A 24427-nucleotide genomic window follows, 5' to 3' on the forward strand; every position below is an offset into this window, starting at 1 on the left:
AAAGCCATTTTATAAAAGTAAGTTTACAGTTTTCAAGACTGAAATGTTCCCAGCTTCCCTGACAGATGCAGGCAGAGCATTCCATAATTTAGGAGCTTTAAAAGAAAAAGCCCTACCTCGGGTGTTGCTTTTGTTGACCCTAGGAATAACCAGCAGCCCCACATCCTGTGATCTCAAACTACGATTCGGAAGATACAGGGTCAGTAACTCCTGCTGATCCATTCAGGGCTTTATAAGTTAACAACAGAGTCTTAAAATCAATTCTACACTCCACAGCAAGCCAGTGCAAAGAGTCAAATGGGTAATGTCTTCACTTTTCCTGGTTTTTGTCAGAATTCTAGCAGCTGTATTCTGAACAAGTTGTAAGCGAGAAACCACGTATTTTGGGATACCAGAGAAAAGTGCATTACAATAGTCAATTCTTGATGAAACAAAGGCATGCATTAGCCTCTCAGAACCAGGTATGGAAATAACAGGTCTAAACTTATGCATATTTCTTAGATGATACTTTAGTAATGTTCCTAATGTCATTCTCAAATGACAGATCAGGATCAAAGATGACCCCCACATTTCTCATTTCTAGTTTAAGTTCCAATGAGACTGCTAAGGTCTAACTTATGTAAATTATTATTCTTTAGTTGATGCTGTGGGCCTACAAGCATAACCTCTGTTTTGTCAGAATTCAACACTAAAAAGCTTTATGGCTGCAACACCTGATGTCAGCAAGGCAAGCAGCTAATAGCACCCAGTAGAAGGATTGCTGAGTGTCATCTACATAACAATGGAAATTCATTCCATGCCTACGGATAGTATCACCTAATGGCAACATATACAGTGAAAGTAACAAAAGGACCTAAGATAGAGCCCTGTGTAACACCACAGGCAACTTCTGACAAATCAGACTTAATCTCCCCGATAGACAAACTGGAACCTATCGGAAAGATAAGACCCAAACCAAGACAGGGCCTCCTGGCAAATCCACTAAACTTTTAAGACGATTCAATAGATTGTAATGGTCCACGATATCAAAAGCAGCACTAAGATCTAGGAGAATTAAACTGAAGGAAAGCCAGTCATTTAATTTCCTTAATAAGGGCCATCTCGGTGCTATTGTACAGCACGAAATCCATAGTGAAACTTCTCAAATACAGTATTAAAAGCAGTGCTGTTCCGGGTTTGTGCTGGCCTCTGGCAACGTGTTAGCTGTCTAGTGATAGCAAACAACAAAAAGACAGAACAAACACTTACGATACGGATACACAAAACACAGGTCCTTCCGGGTCACTTATCAAACCAAAACGAAGGAACAGAACATTGTTTTGACCCTTATTTATACAGTCATTCATGACCCCTTGGTAAACTATTGCAGCCGCTTCTCCACTCCGAAGCTGCCACATCATTTTGCTTCCGGGTCAATGAGTTAGTGTACAGAAGCTCTGTCCCTTTTCTACATAACCAACTTCCTTTTAACCCTCGGAACAAAGCATCAGGCCATGTAGTCCAGAGTACTCTGTTCCTGTTACTTAATGCCCTCAGCAGGTCGGGAGGGAGATTTACCACCAAGAATCACTGTCTTTGCATCACACTACTTACACACAATGTGCCACTGATGTACTCACTGACTTGTGCACTATAAGGTCATGTACACATCAAGCCAGAAATGTTTGTTGCTGCGAAGCAACGTCACTGCCATTTGTGCTGCCGGTTTGTCCTAAAAATTTATATGGTCCAATCAGAATGAAGCAGTCGTTCCATTTATGCCTGTTGCCATGTTACGTTACACGTCTGAATTTCAGAGTTTATTCTTGCTATCTAGTGATGTGCATTTTGGGAATCAGTTCTGAACCAGGTATTTCTCGATTCTGGTTCCAAAACTATTTAGAAAAAACATGTCCATATGTCAGTGCGTCAGCAGAAGTTCCGACAATATTATGCAATCTATGAAAATCGACTTATATAATAAAGTTAACAAAATAAATCAATAATCTCCAGTTTGCACAGTAACAGTTTTACTACAACAGCGAAAGCCAGTGTGCTTGTACATGAACCTTATTAAATTGCAAAGTTCACAAAGCTTACAAAAAAAAAAAAAAAAAAAACCTCTTTAACCACATGGTATGTGCAAACAGATCAGTGTATATATTAGGATCCCAAGCCGAAACACGACCCCTTCAATAAATAACTTTTTTAGATAGCTGAAATCGTGTCGTGTTTGGCTTGGGGTTGTCTTGTGAATGATCCCCATGAGGTTGAGAAGACTCACTTTAGCCAAAGCGATTTCATCACTTCATGTTAAAAAAAAAAAAGAGAGACTGAATTATTCTCCCAGGAAATACATAGAATTAAAAAATAAATTAAAACTTGTTACTGCTGTAATAAATATTTTGCAGACCTTATTTCCCCAAGTGTGATTGTGTCAATTATAGTTATCAAATGTCTTTGACAGAAATTAATGTTTTAATAATCTGTTTTACTGAAAGCATACTAGTTCTCACTGCAACCAGATGCCAGATATTTGTATCCAGTTTGTTGGTTCCAAAGCAGGAACCGGGTACCTGATTTCAAAGGAATTGGTTCTTTATTGTTATCCACAGCATAGCGCAAGCAAATAAGATATATTGGCAATATTGCATAATAGTACGCAAAATTGATGTCAATTAAAACAGCACTGTTAATCAGCAATAATTCTTAACTATTTTCTGTGGCAAGGGGGCGGTGACTAAGCTCAACTGATGCTTAGGGGGGCGTTGTTATGAAAAAGTTTGAGAAACACTGCTCTAGAACATAAAAATGGCAGATCGGATATTTGTCTTTAGTTGCTATGGACTTAAATGCAGAGAGAACTATACCAGAGAACTGTCAATATTGTTACAATGCATGTATTAACACAGAAAACATATTTTAATAATTTGGTAGGTATTGAGGGCACAAGTAACATATGCAGATGTCCGGTCTTGTAAGGTAATCAGGGAAAAAGCCTCCAAAGTTGCTCTATTAGGTCTAACAGGTTCAGATAAGAAAGAACGGTCTATAATAGAAGTCTGTAAAATCTGACCTCTAACTTTAATTGCAGCTAAAAGAGGAGCCAATAGAGAACAGAAGCATAGAAAGTCAATTTATTAATTTATCTATGGAACTAAACTAAACCTTTTATTTGTTTCAATTAGATTGGAATAGTATGAAGATCTAGCCTGGCACAAAGCCTTCCTATATTCAGCTTGATGCTTTTCCATGCAAAGTAATGAACATGCAGATTAGTACCCTTCCATCTGCATTCCAATTTGTGAATCCTCACATTTCAGCTTATGAGTCGTGTCATTAAACCATGGTGTGCTTCTTTTGTAAAACACTGACCATTAGACAAACCTTGAATTGTTATAGATGTACACTCAGGTGGTGCAGTCCCATATTAGGACAATTTCTGCAATCCAGAATGCTGACAAGCACTACAGTGACAATAGATTTATCAGCACACTCAAATTAGGCACGAAGCAGGCATCCAAATGACCTGCCAAAACCACACTGACTATGGTTTTGAATTTGGACAGCTGTTTTACATTTTAAACCTTAACATAGGGTCAGGCATATGTGAAACATGTGGATTCTTCATTTAGAAAAGACTGCCAGGACTTGAAACAGCAAGGGCAGTATCCATTCAAAGATTCACGCTTTAGTGGTTTCAAAAGATTAAAAGTGGTCAGGTTTTGTAATATCCACCACCATCAAATATACGCAGAGTAAAAGCCAGAGATGATCATCCAGTGCGTGTATTTATGCCTGTATAGACTTCCCAGTGCACGTAGTTAACTGCTAAGGGCAAAGAAAATGGCCAATAAATTAACAACACTTTACCGTAGTGCAACACCTACTGTGGAAATACCAGAGAAGGCATTGACAAAAACAAAACCTTCAAGTGTTTTGTACTTTCAACTTAGAAATGTTAGATATTTGGATTCTGAAATGCCTTTAGTTTTCATTTACTTACTTTTCTTGTGGGACTGCCGGACCATGAATATGGAATTCTAAAAATATTAAATATTCCAAACCCTCCTCCTTTTTTTTTAACCCTTTATTTTAATCTGGAAGTCACTCGAGATTAAAAATCTCTTTTACAAGGAAGACCATTTCAATAGTAGAACTATTTAAAAACTCTACTTCCACAGAATTGGCTCGCTATTATAGCCTAACCTGAAATAACCGGTTCTGAACCGAGGACCCTTTGATGAAGTCTTGTTTAAATTACATCATTGGTTACACACATTATTCAGCACTGTTAATTCTTTGCTTCAGTTCTTTTACAGAAATCCTTTGATGGCTGGTTTAATACAGAAATACCCAATGAAGTACAATACTCCTTAGTTACACAAGTTCCTCAGTTATTTAAAAGAAGTCTGTTATTATTCCATGCACACACGCCTACGGCTCGGGATGCATAACTTCATTCGCGGTCTACCACACAGAAGAGACTGCATCAACAGGCTATACTGCTTAAAGAATGTTCACCAACAATCCAGCATTTTCAAGAATTAGGTTCTCACTATCATATTAAAATTTCAAGCATCTTGTAGACAATGCTATCATAACATCAAAGAGTACGAACACTTCTGAATTACCTTTTTTGGAGTTATGCAAAAAAATTGCTTTAATAAATAATTGTAGACATCTATTTTATCCTTACCTACAAAAGCAAAACTTTTGCTACACAATGGTTTTTCCTATAATTCTTTGTTTGAGAAATTTCTAGAAATTATACATTTTTATTGGGGTATGTAAACTTTTGACAACTCTGTGCGTAATATTTTATTCTCACGCACACATGAAAAAGTATGTGCCCCCTGTCTGATTTTCTGCATTTTTGCAAATTTTTCACATTGAATCAGATCTTTTTGTGGGTTGTAGTAGTATATAGAGGGAGTCCGACAGAAAAGAAGACACTAAAGTTTGGGGCTTCTTTCATTTGTTTGGTGTGCATGGTAATCAAACCTGTAATCTTCAGGTGTGAAAAAGTCATTGCCCCCCTAGTTAACTAAACACAATTAAAGGGTTAATTAGGGTCAGCTGTTTGAATACTTTGGTTAACAATCAGGCCTGGATTTGGGCCAGCCCTGCCCAATATAAATCTGACCAACTTTGGCCCTTACCATCAAAGTGAAGTTGTCAGCACACAGGTTCTAGAGGCACATCATGCCACGATCAAAAGAAATTCCTGAAGACCTCTGGGAAAAAAGTTGTTGATGCCTATCAGTCTGGAAAGGGTTACAAAGCCATTTCTAAGGCTCTGGGGCTCCACCAAACCACAGTCAGAGCCATATTCCTAGGAGTGGACGTCCTGCCAAAATCTCTCCAAGATCAAGGCGTAAAATTGTCCAGGAAGTCACAAAGAACCCTAGAACAACATCCAGGGATCTGTAGGCCTCTCTCGCCTTGGCTAAGGTCAGTGTTCATGACTTCACCATCAGAAAGACACTGGGCAAAAATGGGACTCATGGCAGAGTAGCAATGCAAAGCAACCACTGCTCACTAAGAAGATCATGAATGCTCGTCTCAAGTTTGCTAAAAAGCACCTAGATGATCTTCAAGAGTTCTGGAACAGTGTTCTATGGACAGGTGAACTTTTTGGCCAACATGGGCCCCGTTATGTCTGTTGAAAACCAAACACTGCATTCCACAGTAAGAACCTCATACCAACGGTCAAGCATGGTAGTGTCATGATTTGGGGATGCTTTGCTGCATCAGGACATGGACGACTTGCCATCATTGAAGGAACCATGAATTCTGCTCTGTATCGGAGAATTGCACAGGAGAATGTCAGGCTATCCGTCCGTGAGCAGAAGGTGGCAAATGTGTTATTATTTTAGTTGACAATAATAATGTGTGAAACTAAATGAATATCTCTAAACCTCCTTCTATTCATGAGCTATTAAACTGACATCATTTTGCGATTTCAATTATTTGTTTACTTAGCAGACGCCTTTATCCAAGGCGACTTACAGAGAATAGGGGGTGTGAACTATGTATTAGCTGCACAGTCACTTACAACAACGTCTCACCCGAAAGACGGAGCACAAGAAGGTTAAGTGACTTGCTCAGGGTCACACAGTACTGAGTCAGTAAGTGAGCTGAGACTGGAACCGGGGACCTCTTGGTTACAAGCCCCTTTCTTCAACCGCTGCAATTAATTTATTCAAAATGACCAAAAAAAGAGGCAGCAGGCATAAAGGAGTTTATAGTAATTTGGATTTAAAATGTCAAGTTACATTCACATTTTTTACCTATATTATTTTTATGAATTGTATGACTTAAAAATCACTTTACAGGTACAGCTCCATAAAAACCTGGGGAGAAATAAAAGGCTTTATCTATAGCCAACATTTAATGATGTCCAGATTCAATGACAAAAGACTGATCTACTGTATCAGGTAGAATGCAGCTTTGACATAACGTTAAGGTATAAGCCTACTTACACTATGCAACAGTGGTAAAAGCCTGCTATTTTATACATATATTCTAGTCTGTCCAGACTGGGAAGCATATAGAAATGCTTTTTTTTTTTTTTTAAATAAGGAATCGTATAAATTGAAAGACATACACTGAAATAGGACTGGGAGTACAAAGAAAAAAAAAAACGTTAAACTCCAGGATAACTAACTGTACAGACCTGATTTTATCTCTTGGAAATGTGAACCTTCAGAACCGCTTTATAATTGAAAACCACTTGGAGATGATGAATTCTATATTGCTTTAACAGATGGAAATACTGTAGACGTCAACAGAAACAAAGGCAAAGGGGCTCCCTATAGCCTGGAAATTGCAGGCTGTGTCATTGCCGACAGTGACCAGGGGTTCCTAGGCTAAGCACCGCCCAGGTCTGTTGGCTTCGCAGAGCAAAAAATGATGGATTTGCAGGAACACGTTTCAGAGGACGCGTTTCAGCCTCTGTTTCCCGGGTCGCCGGGGGGTTGCAGTGGTGAACCGGGATAAAAACAATTGGGCATTCCAAACTGGGGAGAAAACTGTGAGAAAAAGAAACAAAAGGCAAGCCATGAACGGCATCAATACAGTGTAAGCTATGGAGCGCCACTTGTGCCAAAACTATCCAGCCGTTAGTTTGTCAATTTGTTTGTCAATTCGTGAATTGGTCAATTTGTCCATCAATTCATCCATAAATGTGTCAATTCAGACAGTAATTCATAAACGTATTTGTTAATTAACTAATTAAATTTGTCAACTCATTAATACAAAAGGCTGTATGGACCTGCAAATTTCCAATCAACCAGACAAACTTCCAACTGTCAGTCTCACACTGTGCCAAAAACACTGCAACTTTTCTAGGCAATGGGAGCACACACTAATATTTTAATCAATGAAAAGCCAGCCTCACCTAAAACCGCTTCAGTCAGTAATATTTAGAAGGCCGTTTCAAAAGATACTCTATTTAACAAGATACTCGACTCCGCTGATTTTCAATGGAGACTCACTGCGCACAAAGCATTGTGGTATATCGAGAGTTAGGGAAAAAAAATTATATGGAGAGTCAATGCAGGCGTATGAAGTGTTGCTGGTTTTCGCCATTTTAAAAAAGATTTCACATTTGCCCAAGGCCTTTTGAGGAAAACAGCAACATTAGAAAATTATGACAATACGTAGTTATTATGAAAAATGCTATTTTCTGAGCACTGTCCCATTCATTGGCGCATGCGCAGAAACATCGCTCTAAATAATTGCATTGATTGAATTATTTAATAGTCCGGTAACACCGGTTACTTTAGAAATACATAATATTACAACATTAAATATTATCAAGACACAGCAATATAGTACAGTAAACAAACTACCGGCATTTTTATTTATTTATTTTTTTTAACATGGTGAAAACCAGCAACATTTCGTATGCCTGCATTGACTCACCATATAATTTTTTTTGCTTAACTCTCGATATACCACAATGCTTTGCGCGCAGCGAGTGCAGCGCTCTTTTAGGCACCAATGAATTGACTGGTACAGGGTGGGTCGAAGCTGACGTGTGGCGATTCTGCCTCCATACAGAGTGCTGCTCAGTGCCGCTCTTGAACTTTACAGTTTAACTCGTAGCTTAATTGAATACTAAAATCAGCGACGCACAATCTTCCTGTATTATTTATTATTTACAAATACTCCAGTAAACAAATAAAAATCACAATACTCACACTGACGATTTTTGTTTCAATTCCCTTTTAAAAATTAACAATTTCAGAAATCATCAAGCGTTTTGAAACTGGTAAAAATGTGTCAGAACATTAGTTGAAAATACACATTTAAAGTGTATAGTAATTGAAAAAGACATACCATGTCCATTTTTTTGTGAGTTTATTCATCATGTGACTTCACTCCATGTCTCTGCTGAAATATCAACATGGCAGCTGCACCAACAAAGAAAAAAAAGCAATGTTTCAGTAAGACAGAGCTAAAAGAAATCTGATTATCTATATGAGGATGGTGAGATAGTATTCTTAAAGTTTTTCTGTAATTCGCGTGATCACGTATGAGTCAATACCATTAAATATCGTAGTATCAGTCGTAAACGCGTAGAGAATAACAAAGCAAATAAGACTGCAACAATGGCAAAGTGCTGCATTCTTCTATGCTGAAAAACTAAGACCTAAGGTACCGCGCTCAAGGTGGAGCTTTCCGAAGTAAGCTAAGTTAATTGTGTATTTCATTATTGCTTAGTTTATTTCACTAAATTACCTGCCTTTAACGACGCTATAATTAGCAATTTTAAACCATGGCCGTTTCTTAATTGACTTATATTTTGTGGACGAACAAATTAGCTCAAAACTATTTTCTTGCTATACAATCCTTAATTAATTTTTACAGTAAATATCTGTCACACACTGCTCTGTATGATTTTCTAGTGTTGTTTCCCATGCTTACTAACTGTTCCAGCAAAGATTCCTTCCTATAAGCGAGGTGGTGAAAGCCATCAGTGTTGCACACTACTTCACCTAAAATAGGGGCTACACTGCTTTCTTTCTTTTTTTTTTTTGCTAGAATAGTCAATAAGCACAGCAAATAATGATCTAAGAAGAATCATATAGCACACACATATTAAAATCAGGTAAGAAATACGAAAATGCATATAGAGCCCCGTATATTTCTTTATTTTTGTTTTATTTTTCACAAATGTTGTTATTACAGATACACATTAACAAAACAACTCAAATAGATGCACAATGAAAACGCACCAGACTAAGTTTTACATCACTAGCTCATTGGGCACATATATACTGATGTTACTTACATTTTAAATAGTGAGCAGATAAGTTTGATTGTTTTAGTATTATTTTTCCTTGGGATAACAAAATACTGAGCTCAAGTCATGTGATTTCATAAAAACGTCAGGTACTCAGTGCTTGGTATTTCAGTTGAGTTAAAATTGCCAAAATTAGTTGATTAAGAATCTATAGAAGTAGCCATTCGAAAATACATGATTTTATTAAAACAAGAACAGCGAAAGATAGGACCATGCCCCGCTTGAGTAATGAAGATTGCCTGGTTGCTATCGGCATGATGGAAGGCAGCCTGTTTGTGACAGAAGTTGCCTGGAGAATCAGCAGATTAGCCCAGAGAAACCAGCTCTGCGAGGGGCAGGCCATATCCTGTAAGGCAGAGGGTCTCACAATGATCACATCCGACTGATCCATCTGCGTACTCATTTTCAGACTGCAGTGGCTACAGCACGAGAAATTCCAGGAAGAAATAACCCACGCATCAGCAAAATGACTGTAGCTCGTCGTCTGCATGAAAATGATTTGCATGCACAGAGGCCGTTCAGGGGTAACATGTTGACAGCTGAGAGATGAAATCGCCATCTTCTGTGGGCCAAAGAACATCTGAGGTGGCAGAGAGAGAGTGGTGGAATGTTTTATTAACCGATGAATGCCGTTTTGACATTGACAGACCTGACGGAAGACAATTTGTGTGGAGACGTCATGGTGAGCATTATGCTGACTGTTGCGTTCCAGCTAACCGATGGGACGGTAGAAATATTATGATGCAGAGAGGAATCCCCTTTAACACAAGAACGCCTTTGGTGCAGATTGAGGGCAACCTTACTGCTCAGCGATACATTGACAAAGTCCTCGAGGCACCAGTTTTTCTGTTCCTGCAAGCCAATCCGGAAGTGTCGATTTTCCAGTAGGACAATGCAAGACCACACAGTGCTAGGATTACAATTGCACAACTTCAAGAAAACAAATGTCGAGGTCTTGCCTTGGTCAGATTTTTCTCCTGACCCGAGTCCAGTAGAACATTTGTGGGACCAAATCGCCAGTGCCATCCACAGGAGACAACTGTGACCAGCCAACCTTCGCCAGCTGGCTGCAGCTGCACAGGAAGAGTGGCAGAACATCCCACAGCAGTCTATCCACAGGCTGATCAGGTCTATGCTTCAATGCTGTCAGGATTGTGTTAATGCTCAGGGAGGTCTTAGCTGACACTAACTTTGTAATGTTTCATACTGAAAACTTAGGATTCTTTGATCTGTATTTTTGTTCACATTTTCTGTGATTTTGTTTTATATCTATGTTAAAAATATTTGATTAAATCCATTAGACCCGAGTGTTGTGTTTGTTTTGTGCATCAGTATATATTTACATTGCCATACTATTGTGGGATGTCATAATTGCCCATACAGCAAATTACCCATTAAAAAAGAGATAGGATTTATATTTCAATCCCATTGCACTGAAGCAGTATATAACAACCTTGGGGTTTCTCAGTATTTAAACACGAAGCAAAGCAGATTCATTCATTCAAATCCATTCAAAACCAAAACAGCATTTGCTCCAGTGCAAAGTTTGCACCACTTGAAATAAAACAAAGAATTAGCATACTAATGCAAAATACTGTAGAAGCAAACAAGCCATATTCCCCAAAAGCAATAAACAGCTAATGATGCTTAACGATCTTTCGACTCCCGTTCCAGCCGACAGCTGCAAAATTTGCACATCATTATTTTGTCATCGTCAACTGCATACATCCCCTTTGCAGCGTTGTTTGTTATGTGTGGTTTAGGCATTTTAGAAACAAGTATCTTCTCTTCCATCACAATTTTAAAATTCCCCAAACAACCTGCTTCAAATTATACATCTGTACAAGTGATAGTCAGAGCTTCCGTTTCCCTTCAGAAAGTGTCTATGGTAACGGCTGAGCCTTGACAACTACAATTGCAAGTATTTGCCTCAATTAAAATATGTGACTTTGTTTTATAATGCTTTTTCGTGTTATTTATTTTTATACTTGCATTTTGATTTATAAGTTACATTTGCAAAAAAAAAAACATGGGGCTCTATATATAACCCAGCACCACAATGTTTTAAATTACACATAAAAACTAGATTTCTTATGCAGACCCAATGGACATAACTTTACAAGATTGGGGGCTGAGACAGCAGGTCAATGCAATCTAGTTTGAGAATGGATCCTGCAGGCTTCAAACCAATTTTGGCCAGCAATCTTTTTCAGTAAACGATAGGCATTTATACATAATAATCTTCCTGCTGAAACAAATTCAATTGAAAAATGTTATTTGTTGAATTAACACATGCAATGCTTATACTGGATCAAACTTTGTTTTCTATAGCATTATGCAGTTGTAGCGAGGATGTGCTGCTGACACCCCCCTGCAAACATGCTGCACTACTGTACTGCCTGAACCACCCCTTGAAATATAAATTAGATACCCATTATTAAATAAAAACAACAGTACTGCAGATGATTTCTGTGGATTTACAGGTATGATAATTTGACACAGTATTTCTTTGGAAGTGTGTAAGCAAACAATTTGTTCTGTTAGTTAATGCACAAATATACAGCTGAACTGTCCTAATTTTCTCATCCAACAAGCCACTCTAAGATTTAATAATTCATTTAGCTGGTTCTCAAAGATCCCTTTCATAAAAGCATCTCATGTGAATGTGAGAAAATACTTTATCTTTTCAGTAGAGACACGTTTTATCTGCTATTAGCAGGTTATTAAGATTCAGTTATGTTTTAACCCTGGTGTCTGGCTGCCCTTCTATTTCAGTTCATTTAAAATGCTATTTTCAGCTCAGCTACTGATGACACAACGTCATCATTTTTTTTTTTTAAAGAAAGCAGTGTAATTTTAACATGATACAAGTTTTATATTTGTTTTGATCCTGTGATGGCCACTACACCGTACAGGCCTTACTTTCAAAAGAGGGCATGTTTTGTGTTTAAAGAAATCAGTATAGACAGTGACAATAACTGTGTGACATGTTACTGAAAAAAGCAAATCCTGCTCAGTCAACAGTGTCCTAAAATTTCCTGTAGACAATTGTGTATTCTTTTCCTAAACTTAGTTTGCTACAATGGAGTAACATACAGTAAGCCTTTCAAGTACACCTTGTGATTTGAACTTTCATCTTGGATATATTAAATCCTGAGGCCTGACCTTTAAGAGAACAATGTACTAAATACACCCCCACCCTCCAACCACCAGTAAGAGAGTATAGAAGATAGTATCCTAAAGGAAAGCTTTGTCATTTCCTCAGTAAAGCAGCTGGGTTAAGTTACCAATCACTTAAGTTTCCACCTGCAAAGCTAATTAACTGGCAACCAGCGCTCCAGATAAGGTTTTGGTTCTGGGAGTAACTTACCCTATAATTTTAACACTGAGAGACTAAAATGTATTTTCACAGGGTAAAATGCAACATTACCTTGAAGTCATGACTAATCTCGACAAATACTGTACAATCTTTAATGATACTGGGGTAGGCATTAAACATGAGCCTTCCATTTTAACTGCAATGTTACTTTGAACTACTGTACAACCATGCGTGTGTTCTATAAGGTTCTTTATTGGCTCAGCGCATTTTTGTCAAGGTGTCACACTGACTCTGCAAATTAATTATGTTTTAATTTATATTTTAACATTAAATTCTTAAACTGAGTGAACATGCTCTTCAATATAAAGCCATACAGACAAATAAAATAAGGAAATGCATTAATAAGTTATAAAACAGTTTGTTTAATATTACAGGCACCAGATGATGGTTCCAGCTGGATTTATAGCTGGACTGGGGTGTTTATGCTTCCACCTGTGCAACTTCAAAATGTTCTTATTCTTACTGTGATTGGTTGCAAAGACAACAGTGCGGCCAGAGATTGGATAATGTTTGTTGGGTTGTTTTTTGTTGTGTAGAGTTTCCTAGTAACTGAAGACAAGGTATTCTGGGAAATGTAGTTGTCAGTGGAAGTTTAGAGGGTTTGGTGCATATTTCTGATTTTGTAATGCAGAAAAATGGCAGGCATGCAGCTTATCTGGACCGCTGCAGACAACTGCTATTTTTGGAAGCATGTCTACCTTCAGATACTCAACTAAAATCGACACAAACCACACTTTACATTAGCCATCTGACATCACTTAGACATCACATTCCAACACTACTGTCTTTGCATCATTTATTTTATTCACCGTTCAAAAGGTTCTTTACTAGTTTGTAATGGAAGATCAAGATACGCTACAGAGCCCCAATTAGAAGCCAAGAGGAACGGCTTGTCAACATTAATGGGCTGGTAAAGAATTCAAGATACCCACAATTTGTATTGCAAACAAAACAGTAACTTAATATACTGCACCAGATGCATGCTTTCGTAATGAGTCTGTTCCATGATTTCTAACCCCATATGTAAAAAGGTATAACACTAAACACTCCCATCTCCTGTCAGATTAGCTGGTTTATTGGAAATGAGAAGTACATGCAACATTGTCTGGCTGATTGTGATTCTATTTTATTACACCTCAACTAATGCCTTAAAAGTCACCTCACATACATTTCTCCCACCTCCACAACCCCTAATACAGATATTGTCACCATAAAAATCTACTGTATCTTATTCAACTCTGGGCTAATGGCCAGGAAATGCATAGCAACAGATCAGTAAATTAATTGGAAACTCAGCAGCTTGTTCATGCCAGTTACTGTACTAAAAAAAATGGCACACCATTCAGAACCCAGGGGACCATTAAAAACAATGGTAGGCCTATACAGTTGTTTATATAATGACATCAAAGCACATATTTTCAAGGTACTAATCAAGTCAATCCAAGATACTCTACTGTTGTAGCTATATGATATATAGTAAATTAAGCATAGTCTAACACCTAGACTTGTTTTTATGTGTTCTTTAAGATACTAATCAAAAACAATCAATATTCTACTAGAAATCCAACCTCTGAAACTCAGACTGGTACAGCACTTATACAGTCACCTGTTTCCAGGGAAGTGAGCACAAATTCTAATCCCTGTCCATGCAACTGTGACAGAAGTTAACCACTTGTCAACACTGAAATCCCATACTTCTAGAAAGTTTGTGTTTTGTAATGTGAAAGTTGATGCCAGGAGACACAGTTGTTCTTCTCATGGTCTGGAGAACCAGATTTTAAACCTTAAATAAGAATACAACTAGAAATGGGGGCATCTCAAATGGAGAATGCAGCACTCTACAATGTGATTATGAATGTGACTAACTTGCATGCGTAAAAATACAGTGAAGCAAGAATGACTAAGAGCCTTTCCATTTACTGCACAGGGCCCATCCCTTTATTATTAAGCCTTTAATCGCCATCAACACATGCTCATGCATGGTCTCTTAAAGTTAACATGTTCATAAAGTTAAACAAGTACGTCAGTAACTTACATCCCAGCCACGACTAATTTCTGAATTGGAGCCATCAGTATGATGGCAACGTTGATGACCATGACATATTGCAGTATGTACAGAATACTATAGAATATGAATGATTATTGAAATGTTTATTCACAATTTGATGCGATTCACCTGAAATATTAAAAAATGTTGGGGTGACATACTGATGGACGGCTGTACGGACAGGCAGACACCCCTATATCCCCATAATCATATTCTCAATAATGTATGCTTAATGTTAATATCAAGTTTCATTCAAATTAGGTAAGAGGTTCTGCAGATACATGTACAAATGTGATGTGTGACATGTACATAAATATGACTGTGTCCACTACCTTTGCAGGATGTTTCATCCCCTGTGGGAGATAGCAAACAGATAAATGATCCAAGGTGTCGAAGCTTGTTTTTTTTTTTTTATCTCCTATGTTTTTTGGCAACCAGGAGTAGGACTTTTTGTTTTATATTTGACATTGATGGCATGCATATTAGATGACTCTTCCCTCAATTGAGATCTGCAAGTCACAGGACACATTGGAGGTCAGGTTTTAAGTAAAACTGCAACTGTGATAGTCCTTCCAACAACAGCGTACAGCATACACACACCACACCACATACATTCTATTCAGCCTGCACTGCTGTACCTTGTAGTGCTTCAGCATATGGTCCTACCAAGATCTTCTAAAACAGGTAACGCAGAAACGCACTCAAGCACCAACATCCCAAATGCTTTATACTTGATACCCTGTACTTGTAGTTTCCTTTACAGCCTGAGCCTCATTTTTCAAGAAACCTAAAAATGAAACTGCATCAATTTAACCTATGAAGGACAAACAATTGCACACGATTATCAAGCTCTTTAAGCACATAGCTCAAATCAATTAGTATATCCAGCATTCAAATTGTGTTTTTTTTTTTTTTTTTTTTTTTTTTTTTATTAAAATGGAACTACCAAATAAAATGGATCACACAAACAAACTGATAGTTAAAACATAAGGGGGGGAGGGGAGCGGACGATGGTTGTGCAACAAAATCATGAATGCAGAGTACAGTATGGCAATCTGATCTACTGTTATATTTCATAATGTATTATATACGTTATCCAAACAACCAAATTAAATAGATTTTTACTAAAATCGTATTTCTTCTTCCCCTTTAGTTGCGTTACAGTGCACTCCTAAGCACTTGATCTCTGAGAAAAGAAATACATTATGGGTGTTTGATCTGAAACCAACATGTTGCAAGTATAAAGTTAGACGGAATTCCTATACTGATGGCTTCACATTTTTCTATTTGATGTATATTTAGTACAGATATAGTGTCCCAATGCCATGGAAATTAAAATAGTTTAAAATAGCCTGTTCCTTCCACCTTTCTGTATATGTATTTGTTATGAAAGTATATGACTCTCACATGATTTGTAACCTAAAATAGACAGACTATAAAAAAAAAGAATACTTGGATTCAATCCACTTGAAACTTAAAGGAGCAAGACTCACAGGGTCGCAGCAGGATATAAAATAGATAAAGGGATATTAGTATCCCATTACATTTGGAAATGTCGCTATGGATTAAACCACTGTGTTGCCTGCATTCTGTTAATGAAAACGCTGCATTGCAGTGGAAAGGCGGATGCGTGTGCTAAGATAAAGGTACCCCATGAGGTAGTCTGTGTGTCAGTGATATAGTCCAGTACAAAACTACGGGGGGGGGATTTCTAAAACATTATTCTGTAGAGCAGGCAGTTTTCTGTGTCTACCGTATATGGTCTCTGGTTCACCAGCTTCATAATTTGCATGCCCAGTTTGCTCTATGTCAGCACAATCCAACTACACTCAACTGTAATTCCCATAATTTTCTAACAGCCCAAAAATACTAAAATGCATATTACTGAATATGTATTTTTATTATTGTAGGCTGTTTGGAGCCTATTCATCAGCTTTTTATCATTTAAAAAAAATCTGTGAACAAACTCCCTGTGCATTTAACTTTAAATCTTAGAACTCTAAGGCTACATGTGTGGAAAACTATCATGACTATGGAATAGACTATGACTATATACTGAATATAAAATAAATAACTTTACTCTGTATAGTTATTACAGTACAAACACTAAAACCCTATTCACACCAGATACGATGCAACCAGCTAACATGTAGTACGACACACCACACCACGCCACGACAAAAATAAAACAGTTTTGGTACAAACCATTCACACTGGCTGTGATGCCACAAGGCGACACTGAACAGATCTGAAAAAAATAGGATTGGTGTCTATTTTTGTGACTGTCATGTGACAGCTGGGAAACTAACCAATGATCGATCAGAGGAGAGTCGGCTATCTCATTACATGCACTGTGTCCCGGTGTGAACAAGCCTTAACGCGGACATTTAAATTTGACCTACACACTCCGACAAAATTCAAAACGTTTGAACAGTAATCGTTTAAACTCTAAACTGTAAACACTCGTCAAATCAAAATGAATGGTTCTGTTAGAGTTTGCAAAAAGAAAATGTGATGCAGTCAGCACCTCAGAAGGTTTACAAGATATCAGCAGTTGCATATTGGCGTCAGCAGACTGACATGACACAGAGTATAAGCGCCTCTCAGGTGGAGTAGAGCACTGTCAGGGTAAAGGGATTACAGGAATTACACAAAAATAGGATACCTTGCAGATGGCAATGGCTGCAGCTCCATTGATATTAGAATCACATACGATAAGATCAACAGCCATACTGTACACACGCACCTGGGACTGGAAGGTTAAACGATTTACATGTCCGGAGTAAAACTGAAAACATTTTATTGCAATCAATAAAAAAAACAATCGTATTTCTAAGTTTTACTGTATGTGTTTTGAATGGCATCTGCAAACTCCTGGAAGTAAAGCAAAATATTTATAAAATAAATGGGCAATGCACCTTCTCTTACAAAGTTGTTATGTGGATGAAATACAACAAGCCCCTTGTAATTTCTGCCTGTTGATTTTACTTTTTCACTTTAAATTCTGTCAAAGCCAATTTTCCTGCCACAATACGGCACACTTACTCCCTGTGCAGCAAAGAAATACCTTAACCTTTCAGCTTGTACAATAAACTGCTTATGGGCCCAGACATTCAGAAGGTTTAGCACCGCGCAGAGGGTTACGCAGGTCGGGGGTGCAATATTGGTAATGAATCCGCAGCTGGTTTTTTGAGGCACAAACACATTTGCGAATTGAGCGAAAAACTGCTACTTTCCAACTTTGCAAATGTTTTATGCCATGTTGGAAAATATAAATATATATCGCTATCTGGACCATTTGTTTTCATTGTTACTGGTAGATTTAAAAAAAAAAAAAAAAAAAAAAAACTGCCCTAAACTGCAGATGGACTTTCTGAAATGTTGTAGTCCCAAATATAAGTGACATCTTTCAAGTTCCTAGCATACACATTACAAATACACATCATTCCTTTACAAAGCATTTACTACCATAAAACTCCCTGGGAGAATGTTGAATTTTAAAGCTCACAATCCACCAAACATGCAAAAAATCAGTACACCCTTAAAAATGCTGTATGATTTACCATACTTGTCACCCCATAGCATACCAACAATCTACAGTACACTAGTAAAAAGCCAGTGCAATTATTTTATAACTACTGTAAATGCTAGGAATAAAGTGTAGTAACAGATGCTCTCATCTAAAAATACCAATACTGTAATTTATGAAAAAAAAAACAAGAAATTCTGTAAAAAAAAAAAAAAGTCACACTAGGCTAAATCACAACTTTAAAGTCTGCAAATGCAAGTTTGTACTGTACATGTATGCTGCAGCATTTCAAATTATTTGTATTCCAGCTCTGGTCTGCTGGTTTATGAAACATTGTTGGAGATCACTGAAAAAGCACTGACCCTTCACTGTAAAATTGTCAGTGCTAAATTAATATAATTGCTCTTAACCATGAAGTAAATATCTGTTTAAAATCCCGAATCTTCACAGCAGGGATGTCTAGTACTGTATTAACACAAGGCTAGGAAAAAGCAAGCACGGTGTCGGTGACCTAGGCAACACAGCAGGGAGAAATCTCTCGCTGCCAATTCAACCTCTCACGTACACCCCCCTCCCCTTTAGTCCTGCTCATTTTCAAAGCACATTACCTCCCACTTTTTTTTTTTTTTTTTTTTTTTTTACACACATTACATGAACACTTACCTGTCCAAAAACTGCTGCATTAACAAAGCATTCTGGTCCGCCATTTGTACATAAATTTGGAATGCACAAGCAACCTGTAATAACAATATATTATACACAAACACACAAGGCCTTGTGCATCTGAGTGGGGCCTATGCCACCGCAAGGATTAATATAAATGCAAGTAGCCACTATCAGAACCTGGTACGACAAACAAAAGCAACTTTAAATCTGTTGTGGATGTTTCCACATTTAAGTTTGGTCCAAGGCGAGCTCTACTTTGTTTATTATGAATATAAGCACGTCTCGGTGACCGCTTCCCTCCATTGACCGCCTGCCTGTATGAGGTAACAAGAGGACGACGGCTGTGCGCACTGCGTCACCAATAACAAGCTGGAGACACAGCTGGAAAAACGACAAACGAGCAAGGTGCTTGGGACATGTAGTTCATTTTGCAAACAGTAGCTTGACGTTCCCCCAAAAAAGAACAAAAAAAAAAAAAATCACAGTTTAATGTTCTAAATTGTGAACACCGGGAGGCAGGAAGGCAAGCAGCATGAAGATTCACATATGGCTCCAGAACACATCTTATTTTGGTAGGCTTTTCCTCATTTCTTTCATTTAAAAAACAAACCTTTTTCACAACGCTGTTTAGTGGCAAATTTGCTTAATTTCTCCCAGGGTTTAAAAAAAAAAAAAAAAAAAAAAAAAAAAAATACTTTATTTAAACTTGTCGAGGTTGTCTTTTAAACAATAGTCTGTTTACTTTAACTCGTTCGGTTGTTTAAACAAAGAAAAAACAAACAAACAAAAAACCGCTTTTTTAAATTCTAAATTCCAGTTAGACACTTATTTCGGATAATCGATTATAATGGTAAGCTTGAAGTCATGTTTTTCCCTTGAAAAACTCTTCCATATATTATTTTGTTGTTTTAGAAATATGTTTCATATTTAAAAAATAATGGAACACGAAGCACACTTGAACTTTAACCTGACTTCAAACAAACAAACAAACAAATAAATAAATATATACTCCCTAGTTTAGCAATATAATTAAAATATACTACATCAGATGGACAGCAATTGTGAGCCCTTAAATTGTGCAGCACGAAATGCATGCTTATTATACCATAAAATGCCAATGTTTATTTGTATTGTGCTTACCAGGATCGTGTTGGTTTATTATATGTTCAGTCTTTATAATAGGAGGCAAAACAATGAATGGTTATAAAGTGACGTTTGGAAGAGAATGGAAACCATCTGTTGAGTCAGTATAATTTTCTTCCATGCACACTTATCTATCTACTGTAGGCTGCCATGGCCCTTTGGTACTGGTTTGGTTCACAATGTTACCACCAAATCATATATTATTCAATTCAGCTGCCTTCTTGGCAGAATAAATAATAATTAAAAACAAACACTTTAATCCTAATGTTGCCATTTTATGATAAAATGGCAACGTGAAAACGGCTAATTTTTGACAATATATAGATAGTTATAATTGTACACACACACACACACATATATATTACACCTTTTGAGGTACAGTCTAGAGTAAAGCTTATAAGGACAACAGTTTGTGTTAAAAGAAACAACACAATTTGTGTTCGGTGTCATAAGAGAAGCATGCAAGAACTGTATATGTATGCATTTAATGGGAAAACCATGGGGGAAATGACTGAGTAAATTCATGAAAATGTCCGATTATGAACAGCACCGTCTGCTTCCAAGCTGTGTTGTTCGTAATTCCCCCATGCTTTTGCTATATACGTGTTTTCAACTTTTGCATTGCCATCCTTTTATTACCCTTTGCTTATGAAGAGACTTGACCTTGTCTCTGTTTGAGCACACGGGTCAATAGACTGTATATGCACTGACTGCAGTGGTCGGCTGAACTACATTTCCCTGCATTCTTTATACTGTAATGCCCATGCGCCACAGTCAGCTGTTAAGCTCGTTGTGACTCTAGTATATCGGCACAGGGGTAGTCCATTTGTCATATCCAAACCCAGCAGAGGCTATCAGAAATAGTCATATTTTCAGAATCCCAAAAGGTGAACGATAAGGTAATACATATTTATTTGTAACTGTACGACAACATACAGCATATGTGGCATATCAATACGCATTGTTGGCAATGTCAACTCAGTGCAAAATAAGCGTTGTTAATGGTTTATTATCTATATTTACTGTATATACGTGTACAGTAACTAGAATGTGAATAATTCAGTTATTTTTATACATATAATGAATATATGGTGTACAGACATCCGACCCATTTGATTACTTTGAAAGTAATTCGTGACCTTGCTTGAGCAGGGACCAATAATATGCACAAGACATAATAGGAAAAAAAAAGCCTAAGTGTATCAAAATTTGCTGTGCATTTGTGTTGACCTCTAACGTTATACTTGAAGAACAGCATAATTGTTTCTGGTTATTGTTAAACTAGTGTTATACATAATACGTATGCATGTTTTTATTTTTATTTTTTTAATCAATGTATTTAATGTTGTTTATACATATTATTACCGAAAACATGGTTATTTTTCTTGTTCTGCAAACAAATGTGAACATGTAGATATTCAGTCTTGAATCACATTAAACAGCCACTATATTTAGAGAAGCCCATTTTAGTCGTAGCATATGTAGTGCTGTCTCAGTTTCATTTTTTCTAAGCTTTCAGTGCTATTAAAACATAATAGAATTAATCACTTGCATACGCATGTTGTTTTTAGTGATTACTTCCCTTTTACTATCTTGCTAATGTAATAATTGTATTTCCACGTTTTGGAAGGAAAACCTGTGTATTTTCTTTAAAAAAAAAAAAAAAAAAACGCGGTGTGGGTGCAATGTAAGCACGTGCATGATAAAACATGGACATTACCAATACTTATATTTACTGCATTGCTTTTAAGAGTTAAACACAGTAAATCAGTAATACACCTGTACAAATAGTATAGACTTTACCATTATTATTTTTGTTATCATTTATCGAAAAGGTCTATTATGTATGTAGATACAATCTTGATTGGTTATGCAAGCATGTCAAATCATTTTCTTGATTTGTTGAAATTGAATGAAGCCCACATAGGAAACTATATTGCTGCATCCCCCTCTCTACTCTCTGCAGTCTTTAAACGTGTGCCGTGAATCGTTGAATGTGTCTTTAGTTGGTTCGATTAAGGATTTAACCAGTTGATTTTATTTATTTGGCAAAAGGTAACCTCTGTAGTTGCCCATTAAGACCAATATGTTCATAATTTGAATAGAGGTATTTTCTAAACCTGTAATTGACTGACTAAACACAACTGTGAGATTTAAGATTGTTTATCCCGGGTTAGAAATTGCTTTTCAGTGTTTGATTGTTTATTATTATTTATTATTATTATTATTATCGTTAATAATAATGTCTCTTTAAATGTCCTGCTTGTGAAATGGGGGTGGCGTGTCTCTTTAACCTTGCCGAAGGGCGCAGATGTATTTATTGACGTATGTAAATTAATTTAGGGGTGGTCCTAGGAAAAAACAGGAACAAGAATCAGTTTCACATTACAGAGTGAGCGGCTGGAGTTCCGGTGAAAAAAGAAAGAGACGTGGCGAAATCGCTGAATATCTCTGTCCTCCAAGCATATCTCCCATCACAACTGAGGGGAACCGAGGCGTCTGAAAGGGTGAAGCTGCTAAATCTTACCGGTACAGTTTGCCGTTGCTGCTAAATGGGGGATGACGGATTTGCCTTTCAATCGGCTAGTCACTGCAGAAGTGCAAGTACTAGTTGCAATAATAATAATGATGGTATCCATCACCTCCTGGGATTCTCGCCGACCAAATATCAAAAACGTCCGGCTAGTGTTGCTCATGATAACATCAATAATAACTCGTCTTTGTTTTTCCCTGTTACAGCTCAGCAAACCATGCAGGATGATTTACTGATGGATAAAAGCAAAGCCCAACCCCAGTCTCAGCAGCACCAGCAGCAAGAACCAACAAACGCAGAGCCCACGTCCCCCCCGTCCTCCTCATTGGAGCCCCCCAAATGCGAGGAGAGCTCCGCAAGCCTAATTAACCAAACACCCCCCGCACAAAACTACAAAGAGAAAGTGCCGATGGAGTCGCCGATCCTGCCCGGCTTGAGCTTTCACCAGCCCCAGGAACCGGGTGGCACATCCTTGTCTCCTTCCATCGGCAGCACTTGGTCCACGGGGACCAACAACACCGTGGACGACAGCTTTTTCCAAGGGATCCCCCCGGTTAATGGGACTATGCTTTTCCAGAATTTCCCTCACCAAGTTAATCCCGTATTTGGGGGCACATTCTCACCTCAAATTGGCATGGCACAAACGCAGCAGCAGCATCAGAGAAGGTCGCCCGTAAGCCCAAACCAAGCCCCGTTCCCTCCGAGAAATGCATATAGCCACCAAACCATCATCAATAGCAAGGTTTCCTCCTCTTCCCCTTCATCATCCTCTTGGAATAATCACCAGAACGCCGCTTGGAGCACAGTCTCCAACCCCTGGAGCGGGCTCCAGGCTAGCAGGGACCCCCGGAGGGCGGTGGGAGTCGGGGTCGGGGTGCCTTCTCCCCTCAACCCCATCTCCCCATTAAAAAAGCCGTATTCGGGCAACGTTATCGCCCCTCCGAAATTCCCCAGGGCTGCCCCACTTACCCCCAAATCCTGGATAGAAGACAACGCCTTCAGGGCAGACAACAGTAACAGCATGCTGCCTTTTCAGGTAAACTACTACGCAATAATCTCTTCATTATTTAATGTAATAACCCGCTAGTTTTAATTTGGCTGATTGTTAACGCTTTACCCTGTTAAAATTACAATTGAAATTACCACCTACAGCATTACTATTTGTTTGCATCTTGTCGTTTTTTAAATGCACATTTTAACAAACACTATGCTAGGAAACAATATTTAATAAACCTAGCTACAGTATATTCTGTCTTCATACATTGTATCAAATACAGGGTTGAAAAACAGATAAAGTTAAACACAAACCACTCGATACAATATAACAGAGCGTTTCTAGCAATTCAGTGAAATAGGTCTGTATTTGCCATAAATTGGCCATAAATTCGATTGAAACCTGTTTAATACTGCTAGGTTAGCATATCGAATTTCATACCGCTTTGTAGTTTTCGATATGCATAACGAAAATATGACAATTAAGTGACATATTTAAGAAAGTACTATTATTAAGGCTTCCTGTAGACTTTTGTGTTTTTCTTTGATTACAGGATGTTAAATTATATTAATTGATTGGTGCTAAACTTTTCCCTATCTGTATGTAGCGGAGACCGCTGCTTGGATTACAATGCATGCCTATTTGTTTTCCTATATGTTATCGTTTGCAAACAATTACTTTATGGTTTTTAAACCATGCCAACTAGCATGGTGGTTCATATTCCTTTTATGGATTAAAAACGGCTTAAAGGGAGTTGGTTGGTTAGTTATAGGGCATGACCTTCATATTACAAATGGAGTCTTCCAATAGAAGAATATTAGATTGAATCAGTCTGATATGTAAA

At 37.7% G+C, this 24427-nt stretch overlaps 2 protein-coding genes across 8 annotated transcripts in view; one reads left to right on the forward strand and one right to left on the reverse strand.

The window, feature by feature from the left end:
- Positions 1-19247, reverse strand: part of LOC121325234 (E3 ubiquitin-protein ligase MARCHF5-like) — a 60940-nt gene extending 41693 nt beyond the window's left edge. The window contains exon 1 of the mRNA XM_041267624.1: positions 18911-19247. Coding sequence (XP_041123558.1) covers positions 18911-18954 — 44 coding nt within the window. The 5' untranslated portion in view covers positions 18955-19247. The remainder of the gene's footprint in view (positions 1-18910) is intronic.
- Positions 19248-19361: 114 nt separating this feature from the next.
- Positions 19362-24427, forward strand: part of LOC121325233 (cytoplasmic polyadenylation element-binding protein 3-like) — a 57684-nt gene continuing 52618 nt past the window's right edge. For 4 of the 7 annotated variants that reach the window (XM_041267617.1, XM_041267618.1, XM_041267622.1 and 1 more), the window contains exons 1-2: positions 19362-19485; positions 22796-23625. In XM_041267617.1, coding sequence (XP_041123551.1) covers positions 19446-19485; positions 22796-23625 — 870 coding nt within the window. In that variant the 5' untranslated portion in view covers positions 19362-19445. Of the gene's footprint in view, positions 19486-20847; positions 20956-22431; positions 22586-22795; positions 23626-24427 lie in introns of those variants that run through there. The other 3 variants (XM_041267620.1, XM_041267621.1, XM_041267619.1) reach the window with 3 other exon arrangements.

The sequence above is a fragment of the Polyodon spathula genome, chromosome 13 (genome assembly GCF_017654505.1).
Source record: "Polyodon spathula isolate WHYD16114869_AA chromosome 13, ASM1765450v1, whole genome shotgun sequence".
In the NCBI taxonomy this organism is placed as follows: Eukaryota; Metazoa; Chordata; class Actinopteri; order Acipenseriformes; family Polyodontidae; genus Polyodon; species Polyodon spathula.